The sequence below is a fragment of the Mustelus asterias genome, chromosome 5 (assembly GCF_964213995.1).
Source record: "Mustelus asterias chromosome 5, sMusAst1.hap1.1, whole genome shotgun sequence".
Lineage (NCBI taxonomy): Eukaryota > Metazoa > Chordata > Chondrichthyes > Carcharhiniformes > Triakidae > Mustelus > Mustelus asterias.
Genome location: NC_135805.1, coordinates 98,697,234 through 98,724,034, shown reverse-complemented (window position 1 = coordinate 98,724,034; position 26,801 = coordinate 98,697,234). Strand labels below are relative to the sequence as shown.

At 44.0% G+C, this 26,801-nt stretch overlaps 1 protein-coding gene across 1 annotated transcript in view; it reads right to left on the bottom strand.

The window, feature by feature from the left end:
• Nucleotides 1–528: 528 nt before the first annotated feature.
• LOC144494145 (meprin A subunit alpha-like) overlaps nt 529–26,801 on the bottom strand; it is a 43,967-nt gene continuing 17,694 nt past the window's right edge. The window contains exons 10-14 of the mRNA XM_078213743.1: nt 22,750–22,965; nt 20,071–20,532; nt 16,552–16,725; nt 2,877–3,069; nt 529–2,204 (exon numbers count right to left, since the gene is read on the bottom strand). Coding sequence (XP_078069869.1) covers nt 2,051–2,204; nt 2,877–3,069; nt 16,552–16,725; nt 20,071–20,532; nt 22,750–22,965 — 1,199 coding nt within the window. The 3' untranslated portion in view covers nt 529–2,050. The remainder of the gene's footprint in view (nt 2,205–2,876; nt 3,070–16,551; nt 16,726–20,070; nt 20,533–22,749; nt 22,966–26,801) is intronic.

The following is a 26,801-nucleotide window of genomic DNA, read 5'->3' as shown; positions in this document are numbered from 1 at the left end:
TGGTCGCCACACCACCAGAAGGATGTGGAGGCTTTGGAGAGAGTACAGAAAAGATTTACCAGGATGTTGCCTGGTATGGAGGGCATTAGCTATGAGGAGAGGTTGGAGAAATTTGGTTTGTTCTCACTGGGGGGAGGAGGTTGAGGGGAGACCTAATAGAAGTCTACAAGATTATGAGAGGCATGGACAGAGTGGATAGTCAGAAGCTTTTTCCCAGGGTGGAAGAGTCAATTACTAGGGGGCATAGGTTTAAGGTGCGAGGGACAAGGTTTAAAGGAGATGTACGAGGCAGATTTTTTACACAGAAAGTAGTGGGTGCCTGGAACTCGTTACCGGGGGAGGTAATGGAAGCGGATACGGTAGTGACTTTTAAGGGGCGACTTGACAAGTACATGAATAGGATAGAAATAGAGGGATTTGGTCCCCGGAAGGGTAGGGGGTTTTAGTTAAGTCCGGCAGCATGGTCAGTGCAGGCTTGGAGGGCCGAAGGGCCTGTTCCTGTGCTGTAATTTTCTTTGTTCTTTGTTTGTCTCAGTTTTTCTCTTATTTTCAATTTCAGTCAACAATACCCCTGCTCTGGATACATATTTTCTTTCCTTGATTTTTCTTGCTCCATCACCATTCTTTTGGCCCTAGAAGACTAACATTTCTGTCAATCAGCTTCTCCTGTCTTTCACCCTATCACAGGCCTTCTTTTGTCCTTTTCCCTTTCCCTTCTTGCTCAAAACCTATTACCATTCCAACTTTTCACAGTTCTGAGGTTCTCTCGCCATTAAGACTGCCTGACCTGCTGAGTATTTCCAGCATTTTCTGTTTTTAATATTGGACACCAATGGTGAAGCACGGAGGATGCCATCATCACATCGGAGGGTGACATAATCACGTATGGAGATTCAGCTCTGTTCAAGATGTGACAGGAGGGGGTGTGGGGGTCAGAAAAAAGGATGAAAAATTAAACTTTTCTGCATCTCCATCATATTAAGGCTGCTGCAGGTGGGTAAAAGAATGAGCACAGGCCCCTGCTGGCTCTGTACTGAGGTAAGCTGACTAAAGGTCAAAATACTGGATATATAGCCATCCAATACCAGTGCAGTGACCAGACTGGCTAAAAACCAGACTGGGGAAACCTTACCACCCTAATTGCAGTCCAAAATCTACTTCCCAATCACCGATTTAGCATCCACGAATTGGGAACGGGGCAGGCCAGGTTCTCCACCATGTGTTTCAATTCTCTATGGAGCAGCGAAGCCTACTTGGGTCCGATTTGCCCAAAGGCTTCATTATTTTAGACATTTCTACTGAATCCCCTCCCAATCTTCCTTCGTGAAGAGAAAAAAGACACAGGGAAGACAATTTGTCTTCAGACTCGCAAATCTGCTTTTAATGTATACTGATTGTTTCATGCACAGCCACCAATGTCCACAAGTACAATGAAGGAGCAGTAGGCTACGATCCTGAGAGATACAGCAGTGACAGAATGGGAGTCTGAGAGCACAAAATGGTGGAGCAGGTATCTGAGGGCAACAAATGGCCTGAGACATGGGAATGGTAGAGTGGAAGTTGGAACAAAATAAGCACTTGAAAGGGAAGTATAGCAGTAGATCGAGGTTCTAATTTGAAATTTGCCAAAATTTGAATCAAGTAAAGATCTTTCTACCCATCAAAGACAATATTTGAATAGATTCTTGAAATCTCATTATTAAATCAGCATTTGAAATGCTACTGTTTTCTACAAAAGGCAGGATCTCCAGTAATTTCTATAAGGGTGATAGGTTATTTCTGGGAGTACTTCTGGCTGGTAAGTAGGTGTCAATTCTGGATAGTCATTCATCCTGTGCTTAAGTATGTATGGTAATTATTTCCACCAGAAGAAATAATAATGCTTAATGTGATTAGTCATTGACACCAGTCCAAACTTTATAGAATTATTATATACTCATAAAGCTATGATTCCCTCAGTAGATCTTACAAAATATAAGAATCACTAAAATGTTTCTGATTTATTTGTGAAGTAGGTTTCTGATCAGCCAACTTTATGCTTTGTTTAATATCAAATACGTGTTTTTGTAATTATGCTAATAATAGCAATGGCCAATGCTATCACCCCTGCAGTTGCTCCAATCATTACCCCAAAGAGGGAACCATGAATCTGAGCTCTCTCACAGTGCTCACCGAAGTACAGGTGTGTTTGAGTCGAGGCGCATCTGAAAAAGAATAGTGAACAATATCACTGTCCATTACCGAAGCTCAAACTATTTGGAGCCATAATAACCAAGTCCGAGAATCTGTATTCACATTATTCCTAGCATGCTGTATTTCAATACTCATAGTATGATAAGATGATAAAGGTTGGGTTGGGTTGGGTCAGTGATGAGAGTCGGGTCAGCAGGTTGGGGAATCCCACAAGGGCCAAAGGATAGGCAACACAGTGGTGGGGAGGATGATTAGTCAAGGGAGGTGGGTTGGCACTTGGGGACTGGGAAGTGTGGAGGAGTCCCGTACAGGGGTCGGTCTGGGTATTTAAAATAGAGATGCAGAAGTTAGAAGAGCTTTTATTTCTCCTAACATTTTCTGTGGATCTATTAGTGTAGCCCTGGTGGGACCATCCAAAGTTAGCAATTTAAATCACTTTGTCAGATGGTTCACGGTGCAGTGCAATTGTCCAGGGGAAATTAACTCTTCTGGACAATTGCCACATAAATGCCTACCTGGAAAGTTCAGACAGGGATTCCTCAGCACATCTTTAGGCTACCCTCATATTCGATGCTGTGGAGCCCAGAATTTACAGCCCAATGTGTAATAAATGTTATGCTATAACTGAAGTGAGATAGCAATGATTTCCCTCCCTCAGAATAACTTCAGGAAAATACGCCTACCTGCAACTTGATTTCCCATTTGCTATAACACACACGCCACCATTCAGGCAATATCCCGGATCACACCGATCTTTGAGAGGGCTCCGAGGCTGTTGCTCTTGTACATATGCAGCAGGCTCCACTGCTCGCCGATGTCTCTCATTAACTTTTGTGGGGCGAATTGGAACTTCGGTATTAATCAGCGGAGTCAGATCTTTAAAAAAATAATAAATCCAGCAAACGGGTTGCACAGTTTGATAAGAGTGCAAATTATTATCAAATAATGGGCAATAAATACTGCCCTTGCTGGTGATGCTCACGCCCCCATGTAAGACTAAAAATAATCAACGTGTATACTAGCCATCAAGAGCCTCTGCATAGTAATGAGGACCATAAAGAGAATCTCATTTCTTCATCAACAACTCTTCATTGCATGACAGAGAATATCAACACAATACAGCTAAAGAACTGCCAAACTTTCAAGATCTCAAATGCTGAAACCATTATATGTTGTGCTTTATTACATTTAATTTTAATTTCAGGGGCTCAAAATTGTTTGCGATATTAGCGCATGACACCTTCCATACCATTCCTCTGTTTATTATTTTAACAAAGGAGAGAATTTGCATCTACATTGTGCCTTTCATGATCTCTGGGTATCCCAAAGCCAATGACATTGTTTTGAAGTGTAGTCATTGCTGTAATGAAATAGGGCAGGGTAAGGGTGAACAGTCAAAGGTCATAGTTCACATTGGTACCAACAACATGGGTAGAAAGAGGGATGAGGTCCGGCAACAAGAATTTAGAGAGGTAGGTAACAGATTGAAAAGCAGGATCTCAAAGGTTGTAATCTCTGGATTACTCCCAGTGCTACGTGCCAGTGAGTGGAGGAATAGGAGGATAGAGCAGATGAATGCGTGGCTGAAGAAATGATGCAGGAGGGCAGGCTTTAGTTTCCTGGATCATTGGGTCTGTTTCTGGGGAAGGTGGGACCTGTATAAGTCAGAATGGTTCTACCTGAACCAGAATGGGACCAACATCCTTGCAGAGAGGGTTGCTAGTGCTATTGGGGTGGGTTTAAACTAATTTGGCAGGGGGTTGGGTTACAGAGTGGAGGTTCAGGTACAACCATTCTGACTTATACAGGTAATGCACCACCAAATATAGAAGAAAAACACAATCAGTCTGGAAGGTGGAGTGAAGGTGGAGTGACAAACCTGTTAGAGTTCTTTGAAGAGATAACAAATAGGTTAGACCAAGGAGAGCCAATGGATGTTATCTATCTTGACTTCCAAAAGGCCTTTGACAAGGTGCCTCACGGGAGACTGCTGAGTAAAATAAGGGCCCATGGTATTCGAGGCAAGGTACTAACATGGATTGACGATTGGCTATCAGACAGAAAGCAGAGAGTTGGGATAAAAGGTTCTTTCTCAGAATGGCAACCGGTGACAAGTGGTGTCCCGCAGGGTTCAGTGTTGGGGCCACAGCTGTTCTCTTTATATATTAACGATCTAGATGACGGGACTGGGAGCATTCTGGCCAAGTTTGCCGATGATACAAAGATAGGTGGAGGGGCAGGTAGTATTGAGGAGGTGGGGAGGCTGCAGGAAGATTTAGACAGTTTAGGAGAGTGGTCCAAGAAGTGGCTGATGAAATTCAACGTGGGCAAGTGCGAGGTCGTACACTTTGGAAAAAAGAATAGAGGCATGGACTATTTTCTAAACGGTGACAAAATTCATAATGCTAAAGTGCAAAGGGACTTGGGAGTCCTAGTCCAGGATTCTCTGAAGGTAAACTTGCAGGTTGAGTCCGTAATTAAGAAAGCAAATGTAATGTTGTCATTTATCTCAAGAGGCTTGGAATACAAAAGCAGGGATGTACTTCTGAGGCTTTATAAAGCACTGGTTAGGCCCCATTTGGAGTACTGTGAGCAATTTTGGGCCCCACACCTCAGGAAGGACATACTGGCACTGGAGCGGGTCCAGCGGAGATTCACACGGATGATCCCAGGAATGGTAGGCCTGACATACGATGAACGTCTGAGGATCGTGGGATTATATTCATTGGAGTTTAGGAGGTTGAGGGGAGATCTGATAGAAACTTACAAGATAATGAACGGCTTAGATAGGATGGACGTAGGGAAGTTGTTTCCATTAACAGGGGAGACTAGGACGCGGGGGCACAGCCTTAGAATAAAAGGGAGTCACTTTAGAACAGAGATGAGGAGAAATTTCTTCAGCCAGAGAGTGGTGGGTCTGTGGAATTCATTGCCACAGAGGGCTGTGGAGGCCGAGACGTTGAGCGTCTTCAAGACAGAAATTGATAAATTCTTGATTTCTCGAGGAATTAAGGGCTATGGGGAGAGAGCGGGTAAATGGAGTTGAAATCAACCATGATTGAATGGTGGAGTGGACTCGATGGGCCGAATGGCCTTACTTCCGCTCCTATGTCTTGTGGTCTTATGGTCTAAGGTAGACATATTAAGGCACAAGGAAATATGGCAAGGCTGGGTGGCACTTATCTAAATTCAAAGTATTTTGCAGGTAAGACAGATGATTTGGGGGTGTTGATTAACACATGGGAATGTGATATTATTGCTATTACAGGGACATAGTTGAGGGAAGGGCAGGACTGGGGGCTCAGTATTCCAGGTTATAGAATCTTCAGGCTGGATAGGGAAAAAAGGGAGGCTTATGGCAGATACTGGGGGCTCAAAACTGTGGATGCCCTAGAAGAGTATAAAAAGTGCAGGGGGGTAATTAAAAAATAAATTAGAAGAGTGGACATGAAAAATTACTGGTGGGCAAAATAAAGGAAAATCCCAGTTTTGGATGTATATTAAGGGCAAGAGGGTTAGTAAGGAAAGAGAAGGGCCCATTAGGGACCAAAGTAAAAATCTGTGTGTGGAGCCGGAAGACATAGGTAAGGTATTAAATAAATATTTTGCATCACTATGGAGAAGGACGATGTAGATATAGAAAGCAGGGAGGGGAACTGTGAATAATTGAACAAATTAACATTGAGAGGGAGGAGGGATTAATGGTTTTAGTGGGCTTAAAAGTGGGTAATTCCCCAGGCCCAGATGAGATATATCCTAGGCTGCTATGTGAGGCAAGGCAGGAGATTGTAGGGGCTGACCCGAATTTTCAAATCCTCTCTGGCCACAGGCGAGGTGTTGGAGGACTGGAACACAACTAATGTGGTACCAATATTCAAGAAGGGAAGTAGGGAAAAGCCAGTTACAACAGGCCAATGAGTCTAACCTCAGTGGTAGGGAAAGTATTGAGAAAAATACTGAGGAAAAGAATTAATCTCCACTTGGAGAGGCAAGGATTAATCAAGGATAGTTAGCATGGCTTTGTCAAGGGGAAATCATGTCTAACAAATTTGATTAAATTTTTCAAGGAGGTCTCTAGTGTGCAGAGAGGGCAACACAGTTGATGCAGTCTGCATGGACTTCAGTAAGGTTTTTGACAAGGTTCCACATGGAACCTTGTGGTAAGAGCTCATGGGATCCAGAGCAATTTGGCAAATTGGATCCAAAATTGACTTAGTGTCAGGAGGCAGAGGATGATGGTCAAAGGTTGTTTTTGTGACCTGAATCCTCTGTCCAGTGGTGTAATGCAGGGATCAGTGCTGGGATCCTTGCTGTTTATAGTGTACATTAATGATCTAGAAGTGAAAATAAGAGGTATGATCAGTAGGTTCGCTGATGACACAAAAATTGGTGAGATGGTAAATAGAGAGGAGGAAAGCCTTAGAATTCAGGACTATATAGATGGGCTGGTCAGATGGGCAGAATAATGGCAAATAGAATTTAACCTTGAAAAATGTGAGGTGATGCATCTTGGGAAGACTAACAAAATAAGGGAATACACAATGAACGGTAGAAAGCTAAGAAGTACAGAGTACCAGAGAGACTTTGGGGTACATATCCAATGATCCCTGAAGAGAGCAGGAGAGCGAGGTGGCCAGTTAAGAAGGCATTTGGGAAACTTATCTTTATTAGTAGAAGCATAGAATATAAGAGCAGGGAGGTTTGCAGAAGTGCTAACTGTGTGAGAGTGAGGTGATGTAAAGCAATGTCATGCATGTGGCCAGATTGATAGAGATTGTTGGTAGTGAGTGATGGGATCTGTGGTGAATTGAGTAGTGACTGAGATTAGTGGTGCACTTTGTTAGATGCATTCACTGTCCTTGATCACTCATATAAAGGGATTGAACTATTTGTGGCACTGCCCCCTACGTCCTTGGGATTTGACTTCTGGGACTGACCTCCATACTATGTGTTTCCACATCTTTTGACTCTCCTGCCCCTAATAGACCAGTGGCATCTCTCTTTCCTTCATCTCCTCCACTGAGTTCTGCATCTGAAGCTCATTTTTTCCCACGTTGTATCTTTCCTTACTGTTCCCAGACAGATTCACTTTCTGCACAATTTCCAGCAGTTCCAGCCACAAGGCTGCTCTCCTTCAAGAGGTGCAGTCTAGCTTTAAGTGGTGCCCGAAAGTTACAAATTTGGAATCCCTGCTAATGTGTGCAGCTAACGAATAGTTTGGCGAATGCACAGGAATCATTAAATGAGCAGATAGCAAGAAGTTGACACGCTGCCTGCATTTCAACATAATGGACACAGTTTATTCATGCACCATGATTGCGAGGCTCAAGTTTGGGGGCGGTCTAATTTAACTCCTTTTTTCTCTCTCAGTTTTCTCTCTTGAATGTGCTGATTCTTGCAAAGATTGGACTCCGCACCCCTCACCAATTGCTATTGTCCACTTTAAAATTTCATAGTTGATGATTGTCTGAACTTTATGAGATAATGTGGTTAATAATCTTAATAGATTGGACTTCCTCCAATCATCCTGTTAGGATATTCCGTGCTAAACTTTCAATACTCACTAAGCAAAACATCTCATGACAATTAGGCAGAAGACTCTGTGGAATAAGTTACTTCAAGAAGAACTTAGGAAGCTTCCATCACAAAGCTAGGAGTCATATCCATTGATTATATATCTGAAATGCTCTGGAATGCTGCTTAAAGGAGGCTCCAGCAGTATATTACAACAGTAATTACAACAGGGATTGACAAATTTGTAATTACAACAGGGCGGCATGGTAGCACAGTGGTTAGCACTGCTGCTTCACAGCTCCAGGGACCTGGGTTCGATTCCCAGCTTGGGTCACTGTCTGTGTGGAGTTTGCACATTCTCCTCGTGTCTGCGTGGGTTTCCTCCGGGTGCTCCGGTTTCCTCCCACAGTCCAAAGATCATAGAAATGATGATCATAGAAACCCTACAGTGCAGAAGGAGGCCATTCGGCCCATCGAGTCTGCACCGACCACAATCCCACCCAGGCCCTACCCCCACATATTTACCCACTAATCCCTCTAACCTACACATCTCAGGACTCTAAGGGGCAATTTTTAACCTGGCCAATCAACCTAACCCGCACATCTTTGGACTGTGGGAGGAAACCGGAGCACCCGGAGGAAACCCACGCAGACACAAGGAGAATGTGCAAACTCCACACAGACAGTGACCCGAGCCGGGAATCGAACCCGGGACCCTGGAGCTGTGAAGCAGCAGTGCTAACCACTGTGCTACCGTGCCGCGAGTTCAGATGCGCGAGTTAGGTTGATTGGCCATGCTAAAATTGCCCCTTAGTGTCCTGGGCTGCGTAGATTAGAGGGATTAGCGGGTAAAATATGTAGGGATATGGGGGTAGGGCCTGGGTGGGATTGTGGTCGGCGCAAACTCGATGGGCCGAATGGCCTCTTTCAGTACTGTAGGGTTTCTATGATTTCTAAGTAATCACACTTAAAAGTATTTAATTGGGTGTAAGGCTGCTGAGGTTTGAAAGGCTATATATGACTGTAAGTATTTTCCTAATATGCAAATAGCATTTGCTATGGTCCTTATCTGCTTATGCGCATTCCAGTTTCCACAAAGTAACAAGGAAAATTCAACAAGACTTGTCAAACTATGCCAATAGTCACACCGTTATCCTGCAGGTTGGGTCATTGGGATGCAATTTTAGATTCGCACTGACATAAAACGAATTATTTGATAATTTTGACATTGGACATGGTACCAATAATTCTTGGTCCATTAAAATTGAGGAAAAATGAAAATCACATGTTCTCCTGGGCCAATCTCCCTGTGCTGCTCACTGAACTTGCAGAATCCTCTCTGAAATTTGTGCAGTGAATTAGGTATGAAGTCATCTGAAGTGATCTTAGGAAAGAGATGTTGGGCTCTCTCCAAGATTTCATCTCTTGTCACTTCAGCAACACAGTAGCTGCATCAGAGTTGTAGACAGCACAAAGCAAAAACAAAATTTATCGATGGATATCACTCCTAGCTTTCTGATGGATGCTTCCTAAATTCTCTTTGAAGTAACTTATTCCACTGAGTCTTCTGCCTAATTGTTGAGAGATGTTTTTGATAGTCCCTATGAAATTGAATTAGCTGTTTCTCTCTTAACATCTCTTAACATTTAATTGGCAATGCACAGAGCTCTGTATTCCTTCAGAGATTCCAAACATAAAGGTAACTATAATATAATAACTTTGAATCGCACTTGATAAGTGTGTTTGATAAAGCAACACATTGCATTAACATGGGATTTTTGGAGGTCAACAGATATTTGCCTCACCAGATCATGAAAGTGACTGCTGACAGTCGAAAGAACTATGTTATGTGCATTTCATTTTAATACAATGTACTAAATAGAGTAAATTTTGCAAAGAATAAAGAACGGTACAGCACAAGTACAGGCCTATCGGCCTACCAAGTCTGTGCCGACACAGATACCTCTCTAATCTAATATTTTGTTGTCTGTATATGGTCCATATCCCTCTATTCCCTGCCTATTCATGTATCTATGCAGATGCCTCTTGAACATTGTTATAGAATCTGCTTCCACCACCTCCTCCAGCAGCGCTTCCAGGCATTCACCACCCTCACGAAATGTTCTTGGCAGACAGGATTAAGGAGAATCCCAAGGCATTTTATTCATACGTTAGGAACAAAAGGGTTGTTAGGGAAAAAATCGGACCTCTCAGGGACAAAAGTGGGGACTTATGCTTGGAGCCCAAAGAGGTAGGGGAGATCCTAAATGAATACTTTGCGTCGGTATTCACAAAGGAGAGGGATGTGTTGACTGGGAGTGTCTCGGAGGGGAGTGTTGAACCGTTGGAGAAAATCTCCATTACAAAGGAGGAAGTGTTAGGTTTGTTAGAGAATATAAAGACTGACAAATCCCCAGGGCCTGATGGAATCTATCCAAAGCTGCTCAGGGAGACGAGAGGTGAAATCGTTGGGCCTCTGACGCAAATCTTTGTCTCGTCACTGGACACAGGTGAGGTGATGTGGAGATGCCGGCGTTGGACTGGGGTAAACACAGTAAGAAGTTTAACAACACCAGGTTAAAGTCCAACAGGTTTATTTGGTAGCAAAAGCCACACAAGCTTTCGAGGCTCTGAGCCCCTTCTTCAGGTGAGTGGGAATTCTGTTCACAAACAGAACTTATAAGACACAGACTCAATTTACATGAATAATGGTTGGAATGCGAATACTTACAACTAATCCAGTCTTTAAGAAACAAAACAATGGGAGTGGAGAGAGCATCAAGACAGGCTAAAAAGATGTGTATTGTCTCCAGACAAGACAGCCAGTGAAACTCTGCAGGTCCACGCAACTGTGGGAGTTACAAATAGTGTGACATAAATTCTGATTCTAGGATCGCATGATAAAGACTCAGGAGGAAAAAAGCAGAAATATTTATGTGAAATAGTGTGACATAAACCCAATATCCCGGTTGAGGCCGTCCTTGTGTGTGCGGAACCTGGCTATCAGTTTCTGCTCCGCGACTCTGCGCTGTCGTGTGTCGCGAAGGCCGCCTTGGAGAACGCTTACCCGAATATCAGAGGCCGAATGCCCGTGACCGCTGAAGTGCTCCCCAACAGGAAGAGAACAGTCTTGCCTGGTGATTGTCGAGCGGTGTTCATTCATCCGTTGTCGCAGCGTCTGCATAGTTTCCCCAATGTACCATGCCTCGGGACATCCTTTCTTGCAGCGTATCAGGTAGACAACGTTGGCCGAGTTGCAAGAGTATGTACCGTGTACCTGGTGGATGGTGTTCTCACGTGAGATGATGGCATCTGTGTCGATGATCCGGCACGTCTTGCAGAGGTTGCTGTGGCAGGGTTGTGTGGTGTCTTGGTCACTGTTCTCCTGAAGGCTGGGTAGTTTGCTGCGGACAATGGTCTGTTTGAGGTTGTGCGGTTGTTTGAAGGCAAGAAGTGGGGGTGTGGGGATGGCCTTGGCGAGATGTTCGTCTTCATCAATGACATGTTGAAGGCTCCGGAGGAGATGCCGTAGCTTCTCCGCTCCGGGGAAGTACTGGACAACGAAGGGTACTCTGTCCACTGTGTCCCGTGTTTGTCTTCTGAGGAGGTCGGTGCGGTTTTTCGCTGTGGCGCGTTGGAACTGTTGATCAATGAGTCTAGCGCCATATCCTGTTCTTATGAGGGCATCTTTCAGCGTCTGGAGGTGTCTGTTGCGATCCTCCTCATCCGAGCAGATCCTGTGTATACGGAGGGCTTGTCCGTAGGGGATGGCTTCTTTAACGTGTTTAGGGTGGAAGCTGGAGAAGTGGAGCATCGTGAGGTTATCCGTGGGCTTGCGGTACAGTGAGGTGCTGAGGTGACCGTCCTTAATGGAGATGCGCGTGTCCAAGAATGCAACCGATTCCGGAGAGTAGTCTATGGTGAGCCTGATGGTGGGATGGAACTTGTTGATGTCATCATAGAGTTGTTTCAGTGATTGTTCACCATGAGTCCAAAGGAAGAAAATGTCATCGATGTATCTAGTGTATAGCACCGGTTGAAGGTCCTGTGCGGTGAAGAAGTCTTGTTCGAACCTGTGCATGAAGATGTTGGCATATTGAGGTGCAAATTTGGTCCCCATGGCTGTTCCGTGTGTCTGGATGAAGAACTGGTTGTTGAAGGTGAAGATATTGTGGTCCAGGATGAAGCGGATGAGATGTAAAATTGCATCTGGAAACTGGCAGTTGTTGGCGCTGAGCACTGAGGCCGTTGCAGCAATGCCATCGTCATGGGGGATGCTGGTGTAGAGTGCTGAGACATCCATTGTGACGAGGAGCGCTCCTGGTTCAACTGCTCCATGTGTGCCGAGTTTCTGTAGGAAGTCCGTCGTGTCGCGACAAAAGCTGGGGGTTCTTTGTACAATGGGTTTCAGGATGCCCTCGACATAGCCGGAGAGGTTCTCGCACAGGGTCCCATTGCCCGATACGATGGGACGGCCGGGTGTGTTTGCCTTGTGTATCTTCGGGAGGCAGTAGAGATCTCCAACGCGGGGAGTACGTGGGATGAGAGCACGGAGGGTGTTCTGAAGGTCCGGATCAAAGGTCTTGATCAGAGTGTTGAGTTGACGGGTGTGTTCTTTGGTCGGATCTGCAGGTAACTGTCTGTAGTGTTCCTCGTTGTTGAGTTGTTGGTACACTTCTTTGCAGTAATCCGTTCTGTTCAGTATGACGATGGCCCCTCCTTTGTCTGCTGGTTTGATGACAATGTTGCGGTTGGTCTTGAGAGCGTGGATGGCGTTACGTTGTGCTTGGGTGATGTTCGGGGCTGTCTTGTGAGTGCGGCTGATGAATTTGGTGTTGACGCACCTCCTGACGGCTTGGGCATACATGTCAAGTCGAGGGCAGCGGCCTTCCGGAGGAGTCCAATTCGACTCTTTGTGGACAGTGGACAGAGTACCCTTCGTTGTCCAGTACTTCCCCGGAGCGGAGAAGCTACGGCATCTCCTCCGGAGCCTTCAACATGTCATTGATGAAGACGAACATCTCGCCAAGGCCATCCCCACACCCCCACTTCTTGCCTTCAAACAACCGCACAACCTCAAACAGACCATTGTCCGCAGCAAACTACCCAGCCTTCAGGAGAACAGTGACCAAGACACCACACAACCCTGCCACAGCAACCTCTGCAAGACGTGCCGGATCATCGACACAGATGCCATCATCTCACGTGAGAACACCATCCACCAGGTACACGGTACATACTCTTGCAACTCGGCCAACGTTGTCTACCTGATACGCTGCAAGAAAGGATGTCCCGAGGCATGGTACATTGGGGAAACTATGCAGACGCTGCGACAACGGATGAATGAACACCGCTCGACAATCACCAGGCAAGACTGTTCTCTTCCTGTTGGGGAGCACTTCAGCGGTCACGGGCATTCGGCCTCTGATATTCGGGTAAGCGTTCTCCAAGGCGGCCTTCGCGACACACGACAGCGCAGAGTCGCGGAGCAGAAACTGATAGCCAGGTTCCGCACACACAAGGACGGCCTCAACCGGGATATTGGGTTTATGTCACACTATTTCACATAAATATTTCTGCTTTTTTCCTCCTGAGTCTTTATCATGCGATCCTAGAATCAGAATTTATGTCACACTATTTGTAACTCCCACAGTTGCGTGGACCTGCAGAGTTTCACTGGCTGTCTTGTCTGGAGACAATACACATCTTTTTAGCCTGTCTTGATGCTCTCTCCACTCCCATTGTTTTGTTTCTTAAAGACTGGATTAGTTGTAAGTATTCGCATTCCAACCATTATTCATGTAAATTGAGTCTGTGTCTTATAAGTTCTGTTTGTGAACAGAATTCCCACTCACCTGAAGAAGGGGCTCAGAGCCTCGAAAGCTTGTGTGGCTTTTGCTACCAAATAAACCTGTTGGACTTTAACCTGGTGTTGTTAAACTTCTTACAGGTGAGGTCCCAGAGGATTGGAGGATAGCCAATGTGGTCCCGTTATTTAAGAAGGGTAGGAAGGATAACCCGGGTAATTATAGGCCGGTGAGCTTGACGTCCGTGGTGGGGAAGTTGTTGGAGAAGATTCTTAAAGATAGGATGTATGCGCATTTAGAAAGGAATAAACTCATTAACGATAGTCAACATGGTTTTGTGAGAGGGAGGTCATGCCTCACTAACCTGGTGGTGTTTTTTGAAGAAGTGACCAAAATGGTTGACGAAGGAAGGGCCGTGGATGTTGTCTATATGGACTTTAGTAAAACGTTTGACAAAGTCCCTCATGGTAGGCTAGTGAAAAAGGTTGGATCCCATGGGATAAAGGGGGAGGTGGCTAGATGGGTGGAGAACTGGCTTGGTCATAGAAGACAGAGGGTGGTAGTGGAAGGGTCTTTTTCCGGCTGGAGGCCTGTGACTAGTGGTGTACCGCAGGGCTCTGTATTGGGACCTCTGCTGTTTGTGATTTATATAAATGATCTGGAAGAAGGAGTAACTGGGGTGATCAGTAAGTTTGCGGATGACACAAAACTGGCAGGACTTGCAGATAGTGAGGAACATTGTCAGAGGCTACAGAAGGATATAGATAGGCTGGAAATTTGGGCAAGGAAATGGCAGATGGAGTTCAATCCTGATAAATGCGAAGTGATGCATTTTGGTGGGAATAATGTAGGGAGGAGCTACACGATAAATGGAAGAACCATAAAGGGTGTAGAGACGCAGAGGGACCTGGGTGTGCAAGTCCACAGATCTTTGAAGGTGACGTCCCAGGTGGAGAAGGTGGTGAAGAAGGCATATGGCATGCTTGCCTTTATAGGACGGGGCATAGAGTATAAGAGTTGGGGTCTGATGTTGCAGATGTATAGAACGTTGGTTCGGCCGCATTTGGAATACTGCGTCCAGTTCTGGTCGCCACACTACCAGAAGGACGTGGAGGCTTTGGAGAGAGTACAGAGGAGGTTTACCAGGATGTTGCCTGGTGTGGAGGGGCTTAGTTATGAGGAGAGATTGGGGAAACTGGGGTTGTTCTCCTTGGAAAGACGGAGGATGAGGGGAGACTTAATAGAGGTATATAAAATTATGAAAGGCATAGATAGGGTGAACGGTGGGAAGCTTTTCCCCGGGTCGGTGGTGACGTTCACGAGGGGTCATAGGTTCAAGGTGAAGGGAGGGAGGTTTAACACAGATATCAGAAGGACATATTTCACACAGAGGGTCGTGGGGGCCTGGAATGTGTTGCCGGGCAAGGTGGTGGAGGCGGACACACTGGGAACGTTTAAGACTTATCTAGACAGCCATATGAACGGAGTGGGAATGGAGGGATACAAAAGAGTGGTCTAGTTTGGACCAGGGAGCGGCGCGGGCTAATTGTTCCTTGTTTCTCGTTTCAAGGCTTCATTCTATGATCATCTTGCTGGTGCCAGTACAGAGCGAGACTGCGGGTTAAACAAAGGGAACCTGTCTCGGGGGCAGGGAATTCATATGGTGTTCGTGGAAGTGGAAATGACTAGGGTTGGGAAGCATTTTCCGATCAGGGCCATTGTGATCTCCTGGACTCGTTTCGATCGCCTCAGGGGGTCGGAGAGGAATTTCCCAGATTTTTTTTCCCCATATTGGCCCTGGGGTTTTTCACTCTGGGTTTTCGCCTCTCCCTGGAGATCACATGGTCTGGAATGGGGGGGGTGGGGGTGAGTTAATAGGTTGTAATGAACAAAGCATCGTAGCTGTGAGGGACAGCTCGGTGGATAGGATATTGGTATGTAGATAGGCTGGAAAATTGGGCGGGGATCCTGGATTCAGGATTCAATCCTGGACCGGGGAGCGGCGCGGGCTTGGAGGGCCGAAGGGCCTGTTCCTGTGCTGTATTGTTCTTTGTTCTTTGTTCTCTGTGTGAAAAAATTGCCCCTTTAACCCTTTTAAACTTTCCCCCTCTCATCTTCATTCCTGAGTAACTGTCTATCTTATTGATAGATCAGACAATGTTGGAAACACAAATTTACCTTTTGTCCGTGATTTTATGACAAGAATCATTCGGAACATGGCCATTGGAAATGACAAAGTGTGAGTAGGTCCGGCACAGTACACTGATGACACAGAAGCTGAGTTCTATCTAAACACTTATTCATCAGAAGCTGAACTACAGTCTCATATTAGAAGTATCAGACTGAGCGGGAGTACAACGGCCAACACTGGTTCAGCGTTGGACTTTGCCATTAAATATTATTTTACTCGTTCTGTGGGAAGTCGTATAAAAGACTTTGACCCTGGGAAAAAGACTCTGGCTATCCATTCTCTCTAACCCTGTCATAATCTTGTAAACCTCTATCAGGAACCCACTCCCACTCATCCTCTGGCACTCTAATGAAAACAATCCAAGTTTGTTCAACCTTTCCTCACAGTCCAATGGCAATGGCCTGTGACTGCTCAGAATCTTGTTCATTAGAACAGCCAGATTAGAGGATTGAGTGTAGATAGCAGTGCACCCAATTTGCAGTGCTTTTGGTTTTCCATTCATTGGTTTAAATGAAGCAGTTCTCCAGTCCATATCTCCATCTTCTTCACCCTACAGAACAGATCAAAATCCACCCATGATAGGTGCATGCATTTGAAATTGAAGCTCTTGTACATGTTCCCTTTTTAGCTAACACTAGGGTCATCACGTTATTTAAAAGCATTTATTACCTTCGTATTTGTCTGATATCACTGCAAGAGCTTTACATCAAAGTAATTGTTACTCATTGTTAATACTGAAGAAGATACAGTCAGGGGAAAAAAAGCAGTTCTGAAGAAGATCATGAACTCTGAAGAAAAATTAACAACCAGCAGCAAAAGAAAATAAGAGAGGAAATGTTACTTTACCATTAAACTCAATGAAAATAATGAGGTCGTCATTTTTTAAGAAACTTCTACGTTGAAGCTGCTTGTGTGACATGAACGCTGACCAGCCCCAAGAAACACTACGGTAGCAGTCGCAAGTAGAATCGTAGATTCCAGTGAGTGTAGGCTTATCCCATATGAAGGTATCATTTCTGTCTGTAATTAAATTCACACGGCTATAATCATGTCAAATAATTTCCGTAAATATTACCTTAAATACTATAAATTAAAGACAAAATCCTGGGTATTGGAAATATAAAATATAACATATAAAATTAAAATAAAACATTTCAGACAAATTAATGGTGTGTTAGTCTTCATTTTAATCAATAATTCTGCACTATTCAAGAAATGTTGAAACTAAATGACACATTAGATTGAGGAAATGCTGGATTGTTGGAGCCTTATGCAGTTGTTACTTATACAATAGTAGGGAACAAAATATATATATAGTGACCTATAGATTCACAGATTCTATTGCACTTTTGATGGTCTTTTCTTCACAACCTATTGAAGAGAAAATTGTTAGCATAACTAACAAGGCTTTTCTTATAAAATAAAACAGAATGGAACACATCATGCAGATAATATTTTATTCAATTCAACAGGACGCTATAGCATATCATATTGTCATTGTGTAATCTTATTGTTACCTAATCAACAAAATAATCAGAGTTTTCTGAGGGTTTGTTGTTTGTTGGGTGATATACAAAACATGTTATTTTTCCATATCAAACAGCCAAGAAGTATTTATAAAATTCATCTGGTGCCATATGGCTCGATGATCATAAGAATTCTAGGGGACAAGAAAAGACCATTGTGCCCAAATAGGGTATCAGCTGATCAATGTGGGAGCAACCCGTAGACAATTCTAATAATCAAATAGACATTTGCCACCATTGGTTTAAATGAAACAGTTTTCCAGTCCATACCTCCATCCAGCAAGATTCTTCACTCTACAAAATGGATCAAAATCCATCTCTGGTAGGTACATGCATTTGAATTGCAGATGTTGTCTTTTTAACTAACACTAGGATCATTGCGTTATTAAAAACATTTATTAGTTTCAGATTTGTCTGATATCACTTTATTTCAAAGTAATTGTCACTCATTGTTAATTGGGACAATTTTCGGTCTTTGCACTGTCTTTGAAGAGTCTAGATGAAAAATTGTGGTCAGTTCACCTGTAATTTTCGGAGTACTTGTCGCTAGCAACAGAGCTTCCCAAGAGCCCAGCCTCGAAATGGGGGCCTGGAATGTGTTGCCGGGCAAGGTGGTGGAGGCGGACACACTGGGAACGTTTAAGACTTATCTAGACAGCTATATGAACGGAGTGGGAATGAAGGGATACAAAAGAGTGGTCTAGTTTGGACCAGGGAGCGGCGCGGGCTAATTGTTCCTTGTTTCTCGTTTCAAGGCTTCATTCTATGATCACCTTGCTGGTGCCAGTACAGAGCGAGACTGCGGATAGTTGGGAACCTGTCTTGGGGGCAGGGAATTCATATGGTGTTCGTGGAAGTGGAAATGACTAGGGTTGGGAAGCATTTTCCGATCAGGGCCAGTGTGATCTCCTGGACTCGTTTCGATCGCCTCAGGGGGTCGGAGAGGAATTTCCCAGATTTTTCTTTCCCCATATTGGCCCTGGGGTTTTCACTCTGGGTTTTCGCCTCTCCCTGGAGATCACATGGTCTTGAATGGGGGGGTGGGGGTGAGTTAATAGGTTGTGATGAACAACGCATCGTAGCTGTGAGGGACAGCTCGGTGGATAGGATATTGGTATGTAGATAGGCTGGAAAATTGGGCGGGGATCCTGGATTCAGGATTCAATCCTGGACCGGGGAGCGGCGCAGGCTTGGAGGGCCGAAGGGCCTGTTCCTGTGCTGTATTGTTCTTTGTTCTTTGTTCTTTGAAACACTGACCTTGGTTACTGTTTTTTATAACATTATGTATACTTGGCAAATTTTCTTGTTTCCAAGGTTGTACGATCAGATTGTTCTCTTGCACTGACAGCAATGTGAATGACTCTCATGTGCCAGCAAGTCAGCCAAGAGCAATTAGGGATCGGCAACACATGTTGGCCTTGCCAGCAATGCCCACAAACCATGAAAGAAGAAAGAAAAGAAAATGAAATTCCTCTTGTAGAATAATACTCCATTGCTGGCATTATTGCCTGAAACTCTCCAATTAATGAAATGATAAATATTGTTCCACTTCTAGCATTCTTGATGGTGTCAATGGTGCACTTTCCCATCTCACTCCTTGCCATACCTTATAATTTAGCCTCATCATTAGTGATGGGCAGAAAGGAATGCAACCAAGTGAGAGCAGTTCCACCCAACTAGGACAACAGAAGTGAGCTGGTGGAGGAGAATTATATTCAACTGTGTCAACGTCTGCACACAGGCTGAGAAGGACCAGGAGAATAGTTTATCTGTGTTAGAGTTCTATGGGATTCCATTTGTGACCTTGATAAGGGCCATGTCACTGATGTCCCAGTGCACAAACATGATTAGAAGGGTCCAACGAAGGGTTGCAGGGAAAATGAACACATATTTGGGAGGGGACAACACATTCAGGAACTTTAGAGAGGAAAGGGAGGTTGGAAATTGGGGTATTATTTAGAAAGGGGAGCGCAATCAAAAGTGTATTTTTGAGGAAGTGGATGATTACAGCAGATTTGAAGAGCAAGGGGACAGTGCCTGAAGATAGTGAATTGTTAAGCACCTTATCAGTTAATATGGTAGCCAGGCAGGGAAGTCAGATGATTGGCAATTTGGTGGAAATTGAGTCGAGGGAGCAGGAGGCAGGTTTGGTGGACAAGCCAAGTTTGGAGACAGCATGAGGGAAGGGAAAAATAAGGATACAAATTCAGGGGTATGGCAAGAGTCTATGCAATGGAACTAGCAAAAAGAAAATTACAGGTTTGAGATTCTTGAGGTTCTTGCTTTTCTCGGCAACATTGTTTAATGTTAATTGGTCATTTTCGCTTGGGGAGGGAGTAGTGGCATTGTTACAGGACTAGTAATTCAGAGACTCAGGATAATGCTCAGGGGACCCAGGCTCGAATACCACCATGGGAGATAATGAAGTTTGAATCCAATAAAATCTGGAATTAAAAGGTCTAATAATGACGTTGAAACCATTGTCAATTATCATAAAAACTTATCTGCTTCACTAATGTCCTTTAAGGAAGGAAATCTGCCATTCTTATCTGCTCTGGATGACATGTGACTCCAGACCCACAGCAATGTGGTTGACTCTTAAGGACAATTAAGGATGGGCAATAAATGGTCAATTGCCACCCATTCAGTGAATGAATGAATATAAAATCATGGAACACAACTTAATTGGGCTGTTGCCAGATGTGGAACATATTAACAGAGAACAAGAATTGAGAGATTATTAGACCCAATGAGCCAGTTTCTTTCTAACAGAGTAATGTTCCAACTCTACACCATTGTACTGGAGTTCTTTTGGAGATATGCAATTTTATTTTCTCACCTGGTATTACTTTACTTCCATTTGTAGTGAAGCTTCTACTGGATGACATTCTGAGTTTTACATCAGGATCTTGGTCCATCAATGTGACAAGGGCTTGCCGGTTCCCAGCTGGCCACTCGAGCATACCATCGTTTTCACCACTGCACAGATGGAAAAACAGCCCCATGTAGTTTTTGAAACGGGAATGAGGATATAACTTGAGGCTATAGCCATAACCTTCTGGGCTATAAAATCGTGGGCTTGTTAAACTGTCGTTTAGTCCCGTCTGTTGAAGGATATTAGTGAAGTTCTTTATTTGCCAGACAGCATTGGGGCAGCGAGTTTCAGTAAAAACAATATCATCCAGGAAGATACCACCGGTAGTATTTGTAGAATCCCCAATTATACCTTGGAAGACATAACGAAACTTGACCTTGGCATGAAAAGTCACATGGGCGATGTTCCAGGAATGGGCATTGTCAACTACAGCAAAACAGAAAGTGCGGCTTCGTTAAAAAAATGGAGACATTTCAGTTTTGCAAAATCCAATAGGCTTCTGTCGACACCCTGATAGTCCAACTTACAGATTTAAAATATAATTAAGCTAAAAATCAGCATGGCTGCCATATTTAAATAGATAAGTAAGGGTCAATTAGGCTCACTACCAAGCCAGTTGACCCAATTAATATGCTGTCTATGCCACAAAACCATTGGTATTGGCAGCTGGGCCCAAATTACAAAATAATCTCTTCAAAGGATGGGAACGAAGAGCTCAATCTTCATGGATACCCTTTGCAGATCAGGAATGACCCCCCGCCCCCCCCCCCCCCCCCCCACCCCCCCCACCCCCCTCCCTCCCAAGATAGCAACCCTCCATTACTACTACTTCCAGCAACTTTATAACCAGTTCATTATCTCCTGCTCACTTCCCCGACCTGCCCAATCCCTCCCTGCCAAAGAGTCAGACTTAATTAGCTCCAGAATCCATGCGCCACTCTCCCCGTCCTCTTGCAGTTCCAGCTGCACCCATTAATGCACTCTTGGTGCTGCTGAGACCGATGGAGCTCCGGCCAATCAGATTGTCTGGTAGCTCTTCAGGGCAGGGTTTCCTTCTCAGAAAGGTGTGGAAGTCCCACTTGGTCCTTGTTTAGACTGCCCGCAGCATGTTATGGCTGTGGGCAGACTGGCTCCATGCTGACTTTGCTTCGAGGGTGGTGGCATTCTGTCCACACCTTCCCTTGATCCCCCCACCAATGACCCCATCCCACCCTCCTTCTCCCACGCTCTGTAATATTAAATCCAATGTTTCCAATAAATATGTTTGTGTCATACAGTTGAATTTGTTGAAAGACCGTGGCCATGTTGAAAGGTCAACTACATTCTCGCAATTAAAATTTTGTGCCATCTGTTTTGAAATCTCTTTATTAGGGTAACAGGTTGGTAACACAGCAATTGAGAATCTCAATTCTGATTACAAGGGATACAGTCCATACTGCTAATTATAGAATCCTCTACAAACCAAAACAACAAGCAATCGCAGCAGTCTGGTGTCAGACAAACAGGACCAGGTAAGTCCAGGGTCTCACAGCCAGGAGGGGAAGCCCATCAGATAGGATTCCTGATGAAAAAGCCAGATGGGGCATATGGGGAGGATCTTGGAGAAGGTACCCAATCTGAAAAGGAGACCAGTGAGAGAGGTGCACAGCCCTGCCTTTCCTGCACAAAGCCCAAGCAGGGTAACTTGCTAAGCATTCCCACTTTCCTGAAAGTAAGACCAGGAGGGAATCAGCCTTTAAGTGTCCATTAATTAGCCACTTAAACACCTCAGTTGGAGCGAGAATGGGCGATCGAAGTTAGGTTTGGAACTCTGCCTCTCTTAAAATTGCAGACAGGTTGGGAGCAGCAGAAGGGCAGTAAGAAGGCCATCTGGAGAATTTTATGGGCCTCCTACCTGCAAACATGCTGACAGAGGCCCATTAATTCTCTTTATCATCACAAGTGTTGAGTACAATGTACCTGTTGGACAGGATCCATATCTGCTGGATCTCCTCCACTACCTCCCCAAAGTTCCTTTTACTTGGCTGATTTATAATATTACCTGATGCATTGTCAAGGAGCAATAAATGACATAACTGTCCATAAAATTCTCCAGGTGGCCTGCCCCCCTGCTGCCTCCAACCTGTCTGCAATTTTAAGAGAGGCAGAGTTCCAAACCTAACTTCGATCGCCCGTTCTCACTCCAACTGAGGCGTTTAAGTGGCTAATTAATGGACACCTAAAGGCTGCTTCCCTCCTGGTCTTAATGTCAGGAAAGTGGGAAGGCTTAGCAGGTTACCCTGCTTGGGCTTTGTGCAGGAGAAGCAGGGGTGCACCTCTCTCTCTGGAACCCTTTTCAGACTGGGTACCTTCCCCAAGATCCTCCCCATATATCACAGTGGAAAATGTTCATAATATTTTCCTCAAAGTAAAGAACATTCTCATTTCAGTGCAATTATCTGTCTGATGGTACAGATCAGTCTTCAAATCTGGGATTTCCAGAACATTTGGACTAAGGTGTTAGCTCACACACTGCAATTACCAAAGTGGCCTTTATTCTTTACACAACAATGCATTTGACCAACAGCATCATGATCTAGCGGCCGTAATTAACTAATTTTAAACACTTAAAAGTGAGTTTTCATAAACTTCATAGGTCCATACCTTGTAAAGTCTCAACTTTAACCAGCTTTCGAACAATTCCAGTTCCATCATCCATCCTCATCCACACAACAAGTTTATCCAAAGGGCTTCTTGTCATTTTATAGAAGAACTGAAGGCACTGCTCAGTCCTTTTTGGATAAAGGATACGGGATTCCAGAACGGCACTTTGACCAGCCATTCCATTCATAGTATCAAAGTACATGAAGTATCCAGCATCTAAAACATGGAGGATTTGTTAGTAACAGAAGAAAATTGAAAGTTCCTTTATATCAGATTTTTCATTATAATGTTAGTGTTTTACAAATTTATGTCAAATTAAGATGCAACAACAGTGACGAATAGGGCTGAGCTAAGTTAAGTTCCACACAACTACATTAAAGCACAACCATGGGAAAGAAGCACACAAACAAATCAAGCTGTCAACACACATCTGACAAAGAAAATAACTGCCTGCATATAATTTGAAGATTCATAGAATCATAGAATCCCTACAGTGCAGAAAGAAGCCATTCATCCCATCGAGCCTGCACTGACAACAATCCCACCCAGGGCCTATCCTTGTAACCCCACATATTTAACCGGCTAATCTCCCTGACTCTAAGGGGCAATTTAGCATGGCCAATCCACCTAACCCGCACATTTTTGGAGTGTGGTTGGAAACCAGAGCATCGGAGAAAGCCCATACAGGCTCGGGGAGAATGTGCAAACTCCACACAGACAGTGACCCGATGCCGAACTTAAACCCGGGTCCTTTGCGCTGTGAGGCAGCAATGCTAACCACTGTGCCACCATGCCACCCCATGTTATGCTGATTATTTATTTGTCATTGGTTCTAATACAGCAGAAGCCCAACACAAGGTGCTAAAAGATGACATTTAAATGAGTATAAAATAGAATATGTTTCGACAGCAACAACACTTCACATTTGTGGCTTGGCCACTTGTGGTGGGATTTTTGCCCCAGGGGATTGTGGAGGGAGGTGCAGGATGGAGTCATGCCTGGCGGCCCCAGAGACAGGTAGGAGGAGCTGCTGAGTGCCAAGGCGGACTTTTTAAATGGCCCAACCCAGTTCTCTGAGACTTCATTCGAGTGGCTAATTTAAATATGATGGCCTCTAACCGTCACACCTCCTCACCCATTTCCTATGTAATATCCATGCCAACTCATACCAACCCAGGTACCCCACCAACCACCATGGCCCCTTCTAGCCTCTATGCCAATTTAATATCAACTCATGCAAACCCATGCCACCACCATGGTCAAACCTCAGGAGCCATGTTAAGATGAAATAAAACAAAGTTCTGAATATCTATTTGAAACTTCACAATGTAAAAAAAATCACTGTAATTTATGAAATTTCATTCAAAATATTTAATTCCCCTCAATTACTTAACAGTTGTAAACTTAACCCCAGATCAAAGACAGCTAATCCTTTAATAAACTTTTTGAGCTGGCAATCAAACTATGAATTATGAACCACTGAGATAATAATAGGTTGTGGAAAGAAACCACATATTTATATTAATATTTATGTCAACACATAGCTAATATAATTGATATGGGGTTGAGTAGAGAGTAAAGGATGGTGTGGTGAATTAGTGGAGAAATTTGACAACAAAAAGGGAATGGGAGAAAGGTGAGAAGAGAAGGAGAAGAGAAAATCTAACCCAGGTTGAAGCAACAAAAGGTAAAGAGTGGTTTGAATTGAAACTTAAGGAAGAAGAGATTTTTCAAACTAATCAGGGGGAAGGAAGGTTGAGCTATATGAAATAAACAATGAGAACCTTGAAAGGGAGATAAGAGGAATGACAGATAGATAGGTACTCAAGTGAAAAGAAAATGCCAGGAAAATGAAACTTGAAGCTGGGAGCCACAGTCCAAATATTAGAGTTGACTGGGGAATATGTACCACAACAACAACAACAACTTGGGGGGAATGTTCCCATCCCGCCCGTCCCGGGAATCATAGCGGATAGGGGCCGGACCATTCAAAGATCCATTGAACTTTGGCGGGACTGTTTGGTTTTGGGGTGAGTGCGGCTAGAAAGTCCCACCCCTTACATTTATATAGCGTTGTTAACATAATAAAATGTTATTAGGTGCTTCACAGGACTATGAGTTTTTAAAAAAATGACATCACCACATCAGGAGATATTAGATCAGATGATCAAGAGCTCAGTGTGAGGTACATTTAAGGAATGTCTTAAATGAGGAAAGTGGGGTACAGAAGTAAAGAACCTTAGGGAGGGTATTCCAGGGATGAGGGCCCACACACTGATGGTGGAGCATTTAAAATCAAGGATGCTCAAGAGGCCAGAATGATATGAGTTCAGATATCTTGGATGGTTGTTGCCTGGAGGATGTTGCATGGATATGGACTGATGAAGCCACAGGGGAATTTGAAAGCAACGATGAGAATTTTAAAATGGAGATACCTCTTGGCAGGACACATGTTGATTAGCCAGCATAGGAGTGATAGGTGCACGCAACATAGGGAGTAAAGTCATGGGTGACCTCAAGTTTACATTGGATAAAATGTGAATGCCCAGCCAAGAGTCTGCTGAAGTGGCCAAGTCTTGAGGTCACAAGAGAATGAATGAGGGTTTTAGCAGCAGATAGGCTGAGGCAGGAGGGAAGTAGGGTGTTCTATGGACGTAGAAATAAGTGGTTTTATTGGTGGCATGAATATTTGAGCAGAAGCTCATCACAGGCGTAAGATATTCCTGTCAATGGCTGCAGACAGGTCAAGTAAGATGAGGAAGAAAAGCTTCCCTGCGTCACAGTGACAAAGGATGTAATTTTTAATTTTGGTCAGAGCCATTTTAGTACTGTGGCGGGGTGGGAGCCTGAATAGAGAGTTTCAAACATGAGGGTCCAGGAAAGACTGGCCACAACTGCTTCATTCAAAGGGAATGAAGTATTATCAGTAAATCATGGGTGGAATTTTATGGTCCCATCATGACGGGATCAGGACCATAAAATGTATCAAGCCATTAAAAATTTCATTGACTTCGGCAAGAATGGAAAATCCAACCAAAGGGAGGACCTGTAAAACTCTGCCCCATGATTCAGTAAGACTTAGAATCGAGTCACAGATAGAGAGTGCAAACATTTGGTGTATATGAAATGGGTATCATAGAAAGGGCAAATCATGTGGGAATTTAAAGGGAGCTAGGGAAGAGGTTGTTGATAATAACTCTGGGAGGATAAAGTCAGGGGGGGAGGGTGATAAAATTGCCGTTGTTTCTCTGGATTGATGTCAAAGCTGAGCAGAGAGGAACATTGTACTTCAGTCTTTCAAGGATTCAAGTGTTGGACTGTGACATGAAAGATGGGAGATAGGTAAATGGTGGTATGTGTGACTAAAAGAGGTATGGTGCCATAAGATTTGAGGGCTGCTGCATCAAAAGTGAGTCCAAAGTAATGTCTTTGAGTCCATGAATTTTTCATACACTTTACAAAAAAAATTATTGCACACAGCAAGTGTCTATGCTTACATCTCAGAGATCACAATGTTTGGGGGAGGGAACCAGATAAAATGCTGACAACTGCACAAGGTTTCTTCAGATATTTTGGATTATCATCATCGAGCAAAGTCTTTTAATGAGTAAACTAAGTACTTTAATTCCACTGCTCATTGGATGCACTGAGTACTATTTAGATATGTGGCACCATTATAGTAGGTGCTTTTCCACAAAATAATTCTCCAGTCTTTTTACTATAACCTTGTAATTTGTACTTAGATAACAAGATAAGTAAATGAATTGTCTACACCTGGCATCCATATCAAAAATTAGATATGATAGAACATAGAACATAGAACAGTACAGCACAGGCCCTTCAGCCCACAATGTTGTGCCAAGCTTTATCTGAAACCAAGATCAAGCTATCCCACTCCCTATCATCCTGGTGTGCTCCATGTGCCTATCCAATAACCGCTTAAATGTTCCTAAAGTGTCTGACTCCACTATCACTGCAGGCAGTCCATTCCACACCCCAACCACTCTCTGCGTAAAGAACCTACCTCTGATATCCTTCCTATATCGCCCACC